Genomic DNA, 15829 nt, shown 5'->3' on the forward strand with positions numbered 1-15829 from the left:
CTTAACACTCGAATCGTTGATCAATTTGCTATTATAACCAAATACGAACAGAATGTAAATGAAAAAGTAAAAGCGACAAGAACACGATATTTGTTTAGGCAGTTCGTCGATCGTCCTCGCTACGACTACGTCTGCCCCCAATTCCAAATTGAAATTGGGTAATCTTTCATTAATGTTGAAAGTAGTATATACAAAGAAGATAACAAAGCGATAAACGATAAACCAATTATGTCGATCCTTTGAATCTTCTTCCCGCTTAATCTTGAGCAAGATCAAGGTTATCCAAGAGCTTCACTTTGATTCCCTTTTGCAGTGTCTTGATTTCTTGAACTCCCCGTTCCTCAATCGTTACACTCAGCCGAATCCTCAATGAACGCCTCTTGATAAAAACCCCCAAGAACCACCCGTCGTGGAGGACAAAACCCGCAGATTTTATTCACCAACAAACCCCACAAACCTTCACCCACTAGGAATCTTCAATTCCGTTCCATGGACGTTATCGAACTCATCACTAACCCGCAACGCAAGAATGATTATGTGTAATTGTGTTGGAGATGATGAAGAACGAAGATGAGAAGCGTTTGTGTATCTTTCAGTCGTTGGTGTTGTTGTAATAATGAACCTTGAACAATATATATGATAGCATGACAGTTGGAGATGGGAGAAACAGGATTTTTGGCATTCTTGATCAGTTAGGTCGACCTCTTGTAGAGCTTAGGTCGACCTAGCAGTGTTTGCTGAATTTTGCCCCCAGTTAGGTCGACCTGTTAAAGGAGTAGGTCGACCAGAATCCCCTTCAAATGCGTTCTGGGACCAATTTCTTAGGTTAGGTCGACCTAGTTGTTGGGTAGGTCGACCTAGCAGACTGATATGTAGATTTCTTCATTTTAGGTCGACCTGGGTTGATTGTAGGTCGACCTAACTGCTGATTTTCTGCATTCTTCTTGTTCTGCTTGTGTTGAGTCGACCTATATGCGTAGTAGATCAACCTGTACTATCATGAGTGATCAGTGCTTGCTTTTCTTTGAGTTTTCTGCTTCCGCCTTGTTGAATACTTATTTGAGTTTGCCATGAATCAAAAACATCTTTGAGTGTAATCTTGTATTCACAGTTTGCCATGAATCAAAAACATCTTTGAGTGTAATCTTGTATTCACAGTTTCTTCTGCTGGGAATGCGGTGAGTATAGGCTCGCATATCGGTATGGAGGAATTTGTGATTCTCAAGAAATTTCAAATTTGTATCAGGCCTCTGAGAGCTCCTAAGATTCGAGAGGTGTTATGGCAGCCCCCTCCGAGGGGATGGTTTAAAATAAATTGTGACGGTGCTGCTACTCCTATTTCATCAGCCTGTGGGGGTTTAGCTAGAGATTGGGATGGTTGTTTTTTTGGCGTTTTTGCGTCTTTTTTAGGCTCTTCTAATTCTCTCATCGCCGAATTCTCAGGTGCTATGCAAGCAATTGAGTTCGCTCATGAGAAGAATTGGCGCAAAGTTTGGTTGGAAACAGATTCAATGGCAGTGGTTAAAGCATTTAACCCTCCGTTTAGTGTTCCGTGGATCATTAGAAATAGATGGATTAATTGTATTCACTTAGTTTCTCAATGGAATTTTGTAGTGTCTCATATTTTTAGAGAAGGGAACAGCTGTGCAGATGCCCTAGCTAATTTTGGTTTATCAGTGACTGATTCTACTCATTTTACTTCTATTCCTTTATTTTTAAGGTCAGATTTTGTAAAGAATAGGCTTGGTATGCCTTTTTTTAGATTTTCATCGGGTTGAGAGGGTTTTGGTATAGTCCCCTCTCTCTTTTTGTGTACTGTTTCCTTTTATTTATATATTTTAACCTTATTTAAAAAAAATGGTTAGTTTTTATGCATCTCGTTGACATGTTATATGGTTTCTGATTGTTACTAAATTTTATATACATGATTTATATGATCATAGCTTTCAATCTAACGGTGCATTTTATTATACGAATATGCAATAAAAAATTAACAGAGATATCATGTTACTAAATTTGACACATATATTAATGAATGTGATCAACATATTACACGTTAAGAATGTGTTTGTTTGATGTATTAAAATTATATTCTCAGAAATATTATTCTTATGAATATTATTATCAAAGCTTTATTACTATCAATGTGATTGACAAATGAATAAAGTTTCTTGAAATATTTTTAGATTTTATTTTAATTTAAATTTTAAAAATTAAAAATAAATGTGTTAAAATAATATAAGAGTAAAAAGTTATAGTTGATTATTTTATATTTTTATGGGAATGTAAAATTTTCACTCTTTGACATAAATGATTAAATTCATTTTTCTTTGATGGAAAAATGATGAAATTCATGAACAAAATATTTTTTTAAAAATTAAAATATTTAGACTTAACTAATCAAAACTTAAAACAATAATATGTGAATTTTAATGTCACTATTTCCCAAAATAGCATATATATCTATGAAAGAAACATTCTTCAATTTATATATAGAAAGATTTAGACCATTTCTCAACTAGAACATGGGAGTATCTTATATACGGTATGTTGTACAAATCTTGAGGCTTATCTAAAAGTAATTGCTCATTAGAAGTTCTTAGATAATTTTTAATAGTTGAATTAAAAATAAAAAATTTATGATACTGAATTCTATATTTAATTATTTTCTAAATTAAAACTGTTAAAAAAACTATTTGTGATCTACTATATCAAAGGTATATTAAATATTTCCTTTTATTTCTATTTAAAAATATTAAATTTCTTGAATTATGAATGAACTAGTAGTAAATTTGTAGTAAAAATACAAATATTCAATGGATTAGCAAGGCACTATTTTCTCAGTTTACACAAAACTATTACTCATTAGATTTGTTATACAACCCGAACTCGAGCTCTTCGATGATAAGGTTAGAAATCTCTTTCAACTTAATTAGAAGTTCTTGGATTCGAATCCAACTTTGAACATGCAGCAATGTAAGGTAATTTTCTTGAGGGTGCAGTTGCGCGGATAGAACAATATGAATATAGAAAATTAAAGGCCTCAAAGCTAAGACAGAGAGACCAGTTCACATAATACAAAGCTTCCTTCATATGAGGAAGAACCAAAAATAAGTGTTTCTATTCATTGTTACAACTACTACATAAGATTTAGAGGAAGTTATCAAAGTAACTATGGACCCTAAAAGCTGTTTCTAAAGCTCTAATATGAATTCCTGTAATTAAGAACCTAATTTTCTCACACTCACCAAATTAAAACTAAAAACAAATATAGATGAAGAAAAAAGAACCAGCCAGCCAGAAACTGAAATCTTACAAGGGAGATGTAGTTCCTTTGGAGGAGTGATGCATGTTGGCGAAACTCAAGCATAAGTGGCGGTCTCTGTCGTCCCCCCATCCTCCCCATCCTTTAAATCCGGCTTTATAACCCGGCTGATTTTCATAGACATGGACATTCCAATCCGAACCAATGTTAGCAACCTTGTCGGGCTCGTCTACACGAATGTTCGCCATGCCGTTATCAATACAAGCCTTATTCTCCCCTTGACCCTGATGCAAACCGCATTTCCCAAAATGAACGGCACTAGTCCTCGGGCCTCGTAGCGTGTAGACAGGACTGCCGAACGATGGATAAACAGTCGCCCACATAGTGATATCCCAATTATAATCATCAAAGAAACAAAATTCACTAGCTTTATTGTGTATTTTCTTCCAAACCGTTCGATTGAACGAGTAACCTACATTTCCCATTCTCTCTGCAATTAAACTTTCCCACTCTTCGCCTCTTGAGTTCACATCAGAAGGTGCTAAATTTGCAGCATAACAATCAGGACACTTCATAGGCTTCAACAAAGTTAGTATCTGAAGATTGCGATACGCATTAGGAAAGATGAAATGATCTTCTTCAATAAACAGAATATGACCAGAATGCAGTCTAGTTTCGTTCAATCCATCCCATACCGTGTTCATCATCCACCACCAATGATGCTTCAACGACACAATCTTCGGCGACCGGTGGTTTCCATACTGATCAGGATTCCCCTCACAGTGTTTTCTTTCCGCGTCATCTTTGTCCTTACAATCACCAACCGATACACCAGGAAAACTATTCGGAAACAAATGAGGCGAATACGGAGCATATATCTGTTTCACTTGGCAAAACCTTATACCACTAACAATCTCATTCATTTCCTCAAAGTAACCATCATGACTTACAATAAGCAAAGTCTCATTAATCCCTACAACCTTAGAAAGACTCTCGACAACCACTCGGAGATACTGCGGCCGGTTATGAACATACAAAACAACAACGATAGCATCCTTAGCAAGATTTGGATACAAATCCAAGTTTCTTGGTGGCAACAAATTCAACTTCTCCAATTTGAGTGACAAATCACTCTGTTGTGGAAGACTTTGCATCTTCGTAAACTTCAAATCGCGACGATATCTCAAACCATCATCGACAATATCAAAATCCTTAGTTTCATTATTCAATGTTGAATTTGATCCAAGTAGAAATATCAATATCAAAACCCCACATAAGGTAACAAAAACCACAGATAACAAACGACGCAAAGCTAAATCTCTAAGACGAGGTTTCTTATAAGATGCCATAATAAAATAAGTACAGAGAGAATAAAAAAGATTCCAAATTTATATACAAACAAAACTATTATACATCAAATCTATGAATATGGTGAACCTTGAAGGGTTGAAGCAGAAAACATAGACCCACTTGTAATTAAAGCTAAAAATCAAAACTTTACACTTACCCTTGAAGATTTGAGTAAAATCAGATGTAGAAATCAAGTTTCTGAGACCAAAAGCTTAGACCCAAGTGGTTTTTTTCATCAAAAATGGATTATAGAACAAAAGGGTAAGAACAATGATTTGAGATGAAGAAGAGGATCAGAAGAGAGTTGAAGAGTGAAAAAGGGTTTTGAATCAAACGTAGAAAACACGATAGAGAGAAAGATAGAAAGAGAGGTTTGAACTGTCAACGCTGCAGGCACAAGGAAATTCGGGTTTGGATCCGAAAAGTGATTATAGACTAAAAAGTGATTATAGACTAAAAAGTGATTATAGACTAATTATTAATTAACTTTATTTAATGAAATAGTTAATCACATACTATGAATGTATAACGGAATAATTACCTATTTGGTTTAAGTTATATTGAAAGAAAATTTATGTTCTTATGTAAATTGGGATGTAGTTAGGAAATTTAATAAATCTAAGTAAAAAAATTAGGAATAAAAATGAAGACTATGAAAAGATACCATAGTGTATAATGAGATTATATTTTTGGTATGTAATGGTGGAATAATTAGATCCAGCTAGATTGCGTCAGGTCTAATTTTGGAAATATATGAAATAAATATATTAAGTCTAACATGTTATGCATAGATATATTTTTAGATTTAGATCTAATTTTTTTTTAAAATATGTTATAATATAATTTAATGTAAATGTGTATTTTATATTAATATTTTTATGAATTATATTAATGTATTTAAATAAATTAATTTAAAAAAACATTTAGATATATTAGAAAAGTAATGTTAAAGTTTATTTTAATATTAAACATTGTATTTAAAGAACATGTTTTATATGACAATAAAATTTTATATATTTTATAATAATATATTTACATATGTCCTGAATTCATATAAAAAATATAATTCAATTAATGAGAGGGGGAAATTTAAAAAAAAAATATTAAAATAGTAGGGATGGCAACAGGGCGGAGTAGGGATGGCATAGTAGGGATGGCAACAGGGCGAAGTAGGAACGGTTATTACCTCCCCCAAACAATCCACGTTCCCCACCTCAAACTCTAACGAAAATGGAGAATTAAAAACCAAATCCGATCCAAACGAGTTCGGGTATCTTCGCCCTGTCACCATTCATTTAGTGAAATTAATTTTTTTAATAGAAATACTTATTTTTTTTCAATATTAAATTATTTTATAAATAATAAAATGAAACAATTTAAAAAAAATTCATACATTTCAAATTTTTTAAATAATAAAAATAAATTAAAATATCAAAACTTTGACCACGTATTTTGTAACACCCCATAATTTTTATTATTAATTTAATTGGAATTTAAATTAATTATTTGGATTAATTGACATTTTAATGAATAATTGGAGAAATTATGAAAATAAAGTCATTGGGCCGGTGTGACAATTAGTAAAAAGGGAGGTGTTAAGTGTTAAGCCTTTTACTAAAGTGAAATTTGTATTTTCATAAAATAAGGAAAATTGTGAGAAGAGAAATAGAAAGCCAAAAGAAGAGAAGAACGTGAAAGAGCAAGAGGAAGAAGAGAAGAGCTATCAAGAACTTTGGCTAAGGTAAGGGGTGACTAATCCATTTAGCCTATATTATCAGTTTAATGATGATATTATTGATTATGTAGCTTCTTAGTTCAATTGGATGTATGTTAGGTTTAGAGATTTTGGAATGTAGAGTCAAATTGGATGACATTGATGAATTTGAATGATTATGGAACATGTGTGATGTTAATTGATCCCTAAGTGTGTTAGAAATATGTTAAAATGCGTGAATTGATTCTGTTTTGGTGATGTATTGAGTTTGGTGCGAATTGGGTTGGATTGGAGATGAGAAAGTGATGTTGGAATTGTGTTTTTCTGCTACTAAGTACGCTGTAGCCGGGTAACAGTGTTGAAAAATAAGGAATTTGGGCATTTTTTAGTACTGTAACCGGTTACCCTCCATGCAGTAACCGATTATAGCTGAGTTTTGAAAATAGCGAATAGAGTTACGTAAAGGCGTAACCGGTTACGCTCCCTGCTGTAACCGGTTACACCCGACACTTTTTGAAAAGTATTTTAAAAGTTCATATCTTTCAAACCGTATAGCTGTTTTAAACGCCGTTTTGAGTGTTGTAAAGATAATTAAATATTTTATAAAATAAAATGGTGTGACGGGCAGTAGCTCGATTTTATTTTTAAAATCCTGATTTTTAATTTATGATGGTGAGTTGTATATTGTATGCATAACTGATAAATGTAACAGTTCGGTGGTGTTGTGGCAATGAAATTGCTCTGTTGATGTTGTGTTCGGTGTGGTTTATGTATAATATGATTTATTTGAACGGTGCTGAAATATGAATGCATTACTCGGTGTTGTTTCGATGAGCTAGATTATGATGATGGTGTTCATCTTAATCGATGTTGATGAGTAGAATGCAATATGTTGTGCATGCATTCATAAACATTTTGTGGTCGTATTCCGGTGGTGTTTGGATCAGCGATAGCTAATTCCCATTGTGTAGAATTATTGAGTTGGCGGTAGCCGTATCCCGATGGTGTATGGATCGGTGAGATGGGTTAATCCCGTGATTGGTACCACATGCATAGTGTCATTGCATTTGCATATATGTTGTTATAACATGATTGGAAGATTTCCAGTGTTATTTCGTGGTGATGTACTTGATTGTATTTTCGTAACTGTTGGTGAATAATCTGAAATCTAAATATGTTGCAGTTGGGTGAATAATTTGCTTATGATATTTTGTCGTTATGAACTTATAATATAGTTTAATTGTGATATGTCTTAGCCTTACTGTTGACCATTTTCGGATTGAGGAGTAGCAACATTTGTCTTGGTGAGGATAGCTTGTAGGGTAGTCTGCTAGTTTCGTGTCGGTGTCATACTCTGGTCTTGTAACACTGGAGAATGTTTAGTTATTTTCGGGTTAATGATAAACTCTTCTCTCAATTGTTTAAATAAGTTTTGGTTGGATTATGAATTGGTGATTTTTAGTGTTGGATACCGATGTTTTATGTTATTCAGATTATGAACTATTCCGCCGTGTTAAACATGTTTACTGAATAATATTATTTATGTTCTTCAAAAGGCATAACATGATTTGATGTTTTATTTCTTTTGGAGTTGTAATAATCTTGTACATGTTTTTACTCTGAATATATTTAATATTCCACATAGGTTTAGAAGGGGGTTACATATTTAATATTCTAAATTATCAAAAGTATATAATCTACTATCTAGCAATCAAAACAATAGTCCTGCACAATTACATTATTGTCCTTCCTTTTTAACTAATTTTCTACCTAAGGGTTAGTTTGGTCATTTCATAAACCAACTATTTTTCTACACTTTCCACATATCCTCACCTTTTCCTTTTCTTCTTTTCATTCAAATTTCAAATTTCCCCCCACATTTCTTTTTCTTACACTTACTTTCTTACATTTCAACTTTCTTATTCATATTTATTTTCTTATTTTTCTTACACTACTCTTATTCTATCTCACTTCTCTCTCCACATTTATTTTTCATTTCATTTCTACTTACTTTTCTCTCTCTTTCTCTCTTGCATTTTTCTCTCCAATATTTTCACTTTTATTTTATTTTTTTCGCTCACAATTGTAATAAATTGAATTAACATAATTATTAAAAAAATTATTTTCAAATGTCAAAATGATTCATAATTATTAAAAAAATTATTTTTACATGTCAAAATTTCTACTTTTCTCACGGATCACTATGAACAAAATACATATTTTGTTTTAGTTGACATTATACTTATTTGAGACACAAAATTCTTATTTTCAAATGTCAAAATTTTCTATTTTTCTCACGGGGCACTATCAATAAAATAATCATTTTATTTTAATTAATCATTATCTTTATTTGAGACACAAAATTTTTATTTTCAAATATTCAAATTAAATTTAAATTATTATTATTCATTTTATAATTAAATAACTCATTTCAAATTTAGATGTATATTTAAATAAACTCTATATCATATTAAATAAATTTGTAACAGGACACGATCAGTTAAATCTACGCAAAAATTTTTTTGATAAATATTGCTTTCAATATGCATTTGAATACAAATTTACTATACAAAATTATTTTAACCTATACAAACTCATGAATATCATTAATTTTTTATACAAATTATTTTCAAATGTCAAAATTATTCATAATTATTAAAAAAATTATTTTCACATGTCAAAATTTCTACTTTTCTCACGGATCACTATGAACAAAATACATATTTTGTTTTAGTTGACATTATACTTATTTGAGACACAAAATTCTTATTTTCAAATGTCAAAATTTTCTATTTTTCTCACGGGGCACTATCAATAAAATAATCATTTTATTTTAATTAATCATTATCTTTATTTGAGACACAAAATTTTTATTTTCAAATATTCAAATTAAATTTAAATTATTATTATTCATTTTATAATTAAATAACTCATTTCAAATTTAGATGTATATTTAAATAAACTCTATATCATATTAAATAAATTTGTAACAGGACACGATCAGTTAAATTTACGCAAAATTTTTTTTGATAAATATTGCTTTCAATATGCATTTGAATACAAATTTACTATACAAAATTATTTTAACCTATACAAACTCATGAATATCATTAATTTTTTATACAAATTATTTTCAAATGTCAAAATTATTCATAATTATTAAAAAAATTATTTTCACATGTCAAAATTTCTACTTTTCTCACGGATCACTATGAACAAAATACATATTTTGTTTTAGTTGACATTATACTTATTTGAGACACAAAATTCTTATTTTTAAATGTCAAAATTTTCTATTTTTCTCACGGGGCACTATCAATTAAATAACCATTTTATTTTAATTAACAATTCTTATTTATAACGGAACACGATTAGTTAAATTCACACAAAAAATTTTTTGATAAAAATTGCTTTCAATATGCATTTGAATACAAATTAACTATACAAAATTATTTTAACCTATACAAACTCATGAATATCTAATTTTTTATATAATTATACTTATCATTCAATATTCTAAATATCTAAACAAACTATATATATAATATCAAATAAATGTACCCGTGCGGCAGCACGGGTAGTTTACTAGTAATATACACAATGAGATAAACGGGGTGGGTTCGAAAACGAGTTTGGAGTCGGTACTTGTGTTCCCATTACTCGATACGTACCCATATTTTGTAATGGGAAAAACCCAAACCCAAACCCACACTAAGTCAGATTGAGTTTTCTCCGTCAACTTTAAAGAGGGTTCGGTTGAATACCCACGGGTACGAGTTTTATTGTCAGATACATAGTTGAATTCGGTGAAGAAAATAGTCAGTATTATACATGATTATGTGTTTAGTTTATGTTTTTAATTTATGATGATATATTATTGTCGATGTTATTTATATATTAAGTTATTAAATTTGATTTTATTTATGAAAGTGTTCACGTTCAATGTTTGTTTTCCAAGCTCAAAACAAAATTCTAGATGTACACTAAAAAAATATGTTCTAGATCCTCACATTTAAAGAGTGTTTTTTTGAAGGATTTTTGAGAAGACTAGTCGAAAATTTCACCTCCAAGCATATTATAGTCATTCTTAATTAGGTTAACTAGCTAACTCTTTTTTTATGAAAGAAATATTTATTTCAAATTTTCTCCTTTCCTAAATTCTCAAAAGCTTATAAAATCTTTTTTTAAAATCAATTTAGCCATCTTTAAAATTAATTTAACCATCTTTATAAACAAAATTTCATTAATGAAAATATTAGAAATACTTTAACCCGCTTACAAATGACAAAAAATAAAGCTAAAAAAAAAGAAGGAAAGATTTTCAATCAAATGAAACTACATACAGTTAAGAAATACAATTTGGGCTATGTAAAAAAGTTAAACAGAAAAGAAAGTAAGAATCAATCAATATGCCAACATTGTCGTGGTCCTCTTGAAGATACTTAATTTTGTTGTGAAAAATAAGTTTTATTAAATAGAATGGACCATATTTATATTTGATTGGGCCAGAATCTACTATAGACTTTAAAAAATAATAACTAACAAATTTACAAAATAAAACCTTTAATCTTTTCTTGACAGGTGTCCATGTTTCTTTTATTTTAAAATAATAATCTTTATAATTTTATTTTAACATCTCACGTATAGACTTTAAAAAACAAATAACTAATAAATTTACAAAAATAAAACTTATTCTTTCTTTAACATGTTGATCACCTTTTAATGAGTGTATTAAAATTTATTGCAAGTAATAAAACTTTGTTTCCATAGAAATTGTCATATTTCAATAATGCAACTAAAAATATACTAAATTTGTAAAATAATTGAAAGTTTTTTCAAAGTTTTGATTGAACATAAAAATAAATAATATTGTTGGCAAAATATCAGATAAATTATTTATTTCTGAGTCACAAACTTCTAACTATTTATTTCTAAATTTATTACTAAGTTTGAACAATCAATCTTTATTTAAATTTAAAGAGTTAGAGTCAATAATCTCTATAAACTTAAGTTCAATTCATATGTTCGTTCACACACAGAAAGCAGTAAAACGAGATTGATTGAATAAAAATATTATTATGTCTCAACAGATCATTGATTGAATAAAAAGAGAATGTCAGTTTATGCAAATAATACAAAAATAATCATATGTCTCAACAAATCGAAAGAGTTTCATCTTATAAAAGCTAATCTAAAATAACTTAGCTTCTCATATTACAAAAATTCATAACAATGAATTTAGAGAAATAATATATCAAACTTGAGGTAGAATTTGGTATTCAATGGAGACAAATTTTCATTCATGAGTTCCTCGATCACTTCTTCCATCAAAATCATTCTTCAAAAATTATAATCCAAGTTATACCAACATTTTTTTCCTTTTAAACACGTCATAAAGTGTAAATAATCGTGCCACAACACCTTTCCTTCATGCCACAAATTTTTGTTTAATGTTGGATCATTCCCCGATACATTTCCTTTATGCCACTATTTGTTGAGTTAATGCAGGATCGAGCCACGATCCTTCTCCATCGTGGCACGATTTATCGAATGTTGTACAATCGTGTCATGATTTTTGACGTGGATTTTTCAGGGTCTGGTCTTCTTTTCTAATCACATTTTATTCCTTTTGCAAGATTTATTCCAATACTCTAACATTTCCACTAAAATTGATATAAACTCTAATAATAAGAATTCAAAAACATAAAAATGCTTAATAAAGTTACATGATGACAATCACTCATCATAATCCCAATCTTAAACTATTGATTATCTTTAATGAACTTGCTTCTGAACTAGAAATTTTAATAATAAAACAATATGCGTACGATACCAAGGACAATCACAAAATTTAGTTAAGGTTGTCACTTTCATTTTTTGCTTCAATTCACATAAATCCAAAGATTTTTCTCCAACCTTCTTGTACTTAACTTGTTTCTCAATCTCACATGTTCACTCGAATTGAATAAACGTAGCAGTATCTCAATCAACATATAAGAGTCATCAAGTAATGAATTTGAAACATCTTTAACAAGTCAATCAAAGTCTATTTGAATACACAATTTTGAGTTCTTTTCGAGTTGTAACGAGACTTATAACAGAAAAGGATATTCTTGGGATAGTAGGCTTAATTCTTTGGATGTAAGTACCTGATATTTTCCTTATTTCAACATCCACCTAACAACATACCACTTGTAAACTCATGGGGTACTATAAATTGAGTTATCTTTTTTTTTTAGATGTAATTTAAACTCCTTCATTTATACATTTTCTTGCTTATACACACATTCACATTTTTAATATACTCATTTCTCTAGTACCACTACCCAAACTTAAAATGTTGCTAATTCAAAAATCAACCCTAGATTTAGCACTTTGCATCAACAAGGAAAGATAACATTCTACCTAACTCCAAAGAGGATGGAAAGATTAATCTTTCAAGTCAATTGGCTACAAATATGGCTAAGTCGTCGAAAAAAAGGCTTAGGCTCAAAGAGTTTAAACAGTAGATTTAGATTCATCATAATCAACTATTCAATCTAAATCCACATATTTCTTACTTTCTTACTGTTAGTTTACTTGATTGATCCAGAAGAAACAATAGGAATGTCATTAATCAAAACATTGACAACCCTTTTAGGTTAAGAAAAATTACTTTTTTGTTGCCAATGTTTGAAATAAATTTCCTCAAATTTGAACGGTTTGTCAGAGACAACAATAAAAGTAGCAATAATTTCTTTGATAGCGATGACCGTTTAAAATGTCTTTAAATTGTTGTTTTTCAATTTAAAATCAGTTTTGAAAAATGTCACAGAAGAAATTACCAGATTGAGTCGCATACCTCTCTCTTTAAGTGTTTCACGATACTGCCTAAAGTTGTGCAAGACAGATTATTAACCACAATGCCTCTAGGATAAAACAATTCATTTCAATACTTATAAAATTACTATTGAACAATAGATAATCAATCTATAAATAAATCCTCTATGGTACAAAGGTCGCTCTAAATAATTTCTCAAATGTGGAGAAATTCAAATAATGCTCCATAGAGAATCTTAAAAATACTTGAAAAATTCAACAAGTTTAATGAAAAGGGAAGAAGTTGGTCCTTCGACAATTTAAAAATGCAGAGTAAAGAGAGTGAGAAAGGAAAAACTTATATTTATTTTTTAATATGTTTTGGAATGAAACATGTGTATTTTTTATATAATGAAATAAGTTAGTCAAAGTATATAATCTAAGCAATAAAACTTAGAATTGTTTTAATTAACTCACAAACACACATTATTTTTTTAACAATGTGAGTCGACTTTGTTTGAGGGTTTAGAGATGAGAGTTTTGAAAAAAAAGAAAGATTAAGTGAAAAGAATAGAAAAATTTATGCCGAGAGATTTTTTGAAGATTTATTTTTATTCAAAAATCAAAGCCCTCCAATTTGAAAAACTAAAAAATTATATTGGATAGGGAGTTTTGAAGATTTTGAAGGATTAAGGTAAATTGTTCAAATATTTCATAATTTAAGTTGTTATAATATTCCATAAATAAATAAATAAATAATAATGATAAACACTCTTTAATATTCCAAAAAAAAATTCAAAAACTATTCAACATAGAAGTCCATAATGTCAATAGAAATTACTACAGACACCTAATAACTTTAGAAGTCCATAATGCATCCAAAGAGATTCTTTGTGAAATGCATGATTTCACATTTGAGACAATAGGTACCGTGGTTGTTTGGAGATGCTGGGTAGTGAGGCTGATAGCAAAATCGAGTGTGTGTAGAGACAATGAAGAGACGAGAGTTATTTTAGAACAAAATAAAAGAAAAAAGATAAGAAAGGGTTTATTTAGAGAATAAGAAGGTGCGAGAAGCAACCTCAACTTTTTTATTTTGCATTTTTGAACTAGTCTCGAAAAAATTGCTGGAACTGAAAATTCTATAGGGCAACATTATAAGAAAATAAGCTGTTACTATCTGCACCCTTTTTTATAACACATTTCTCCCCGACACAATATAAATTTCACAACTCATTGCCATCTTTGTTGAAAATCAAAATTTGAAACATTTTCTTTTCCCTCTCCCCTTCCATAAATTTTTTGCTGTAAAAATGTGAAGCCATAGTGATGAATGATACTTTTGTTGGAGAGAAATTTTGTAGGGATACTTTTGATGAATGATACTTTTTGTTGGAGAAAAATTTTGTGTTGCAGTTTTTCTATTTTTTCTCTGGCCCTATTATCTTGGTGTTTGTTCGCCACAACACCATTTGTTTCATGTGTGAGAACAAATGTACTTTTTATCACAATCTTTCAAATACGATGATTTATCCATTCAATAAATATTCTCATCTTTTTTTACATAAATTATACCCTTCTTCATTAAAGGATGGAGATTTATTTAGTGAATCGTTTGAAGTCATTTCCTTCTTCCTGGAACGATTAGTTTTTAACAGGAGTTAGACTCTAATACTCTTTAAAGTGATTCCGAACATAAAAGAGACGGTGAATTATGGTATTCAAAATTTGTGATTAAAGATTAAAAGGTTTGTTACTTAAAACAACAATTTATAATAGCATAGTTAAAAAGCATAGATAAAAGTTGCGAAAAATGGAAAAACGAAAATGTAAAGGAAAGTAAATAAACTAAAAAGAAGGGGAGAGGGAGAGAGAGAGAGAGAGAGAGAGAGAGAGAGAGAGAGAGAGAGAGAGAGAGAGAGAGAGAGAGAGAGAGAGAGAGAGAGAGAGAGAGAGAGAGAGAGAGAGAGAGAGAGAGAGAGAGAGAGAGAGAGAGAGAGAGAGAGAGAGGTTTCAGAAATCAGTTGACCCAATCCTCTCCCCAAGAATTTCTTCTTTAGAGTTCTACTAAAATAATTTCTATAAGGTTTTAACAGACTATGTCCAAGAACCTTCTTACAAGTGACTGAGAGATTTTGACAAGTTGATTCCTCAAACCAAAAGGGAGCCATTAACAGGCTAAACTCGCAAACTAAGAGCAATATTTTCACCGAAGGATCTTGAAAGTTTTAGGCTATAGACTTATTTGAGTCGAGTTTGCGGAGACTTGGGAAAAATTCACAAGATCGGTATCGTTCTAACACCGTAAGTCTCCTGCATATGGAAATCGATTTGAATTTTTTATTATGTTTTAGCCTTAAATTCTCATTCTCTGACAGCTCTTGAGTAGTTTATTTCAGCAGTCGGCACCATCTCTCACACACTTTACGCAGGAAGCCAATGAATATAAGTGAATGTTCCGAAAAGAAAAGAAAAAAAGAGAAAAGAAAAAGGTAATACACCTTCTAAGTTTGGTGATCCTCACCCGGTCACTTAACCCAACGGTTGTGTAATCTTCAAAAAAAAAAAGTTTTCAAAACTCTTTGTTAGTTGGTTCAGCGGTTTCTGGTGCTGAACTTGGTAGGGAGGATTACGGTCCGATCCCCCGCAACTACATCTGAGTAAGCAAAGGGTTATGTCACGCAAGTACCGGAACCCCGTGC

General features: G+C 30.4%; 1 protein-coding gene across 1 annotated transcript; it reads right to left on the reverse strand.

The window, feature by feature from the left end:
• Window positions 1–3002: 3002 nt before the first annotated feature.
• LOC131600221 (alpha-1,6-mannosyl-glycoprotein 2-beta-N-acetylglucosaminyltransferase) lies at window positions 3003–5047 on the reverse strand. The gene has a single exon (XM_058872412.1). It carries the CDS (start codon window positions 4612–4614, stop codon window positions 3313–3315), a length of 1302 nt encoding a protein of 433 aa, XP_058728395.1. The 5' UTR covers window positions 4615–5047; the 3' UTR covers window positions 3003–3312.
• Window positions 5048–15829: the final 10782 nt, after the last annotated feature.

Source organism: Vicia villosa, linkage group LG4, assembly GCF_029867415.1.
Source record: "Vicia villosa cultivar HV-30 ecotype Madison, WI linkage group LG4, Vvil1.0, whole genome shotgun sequence".
Taxonomy (NCBI): Eukaryota; Viridiplantae; Streptophyta; class Magnoliopsida; order Fabales; family Fabaceae; genus Vicia; species Vicia villosa.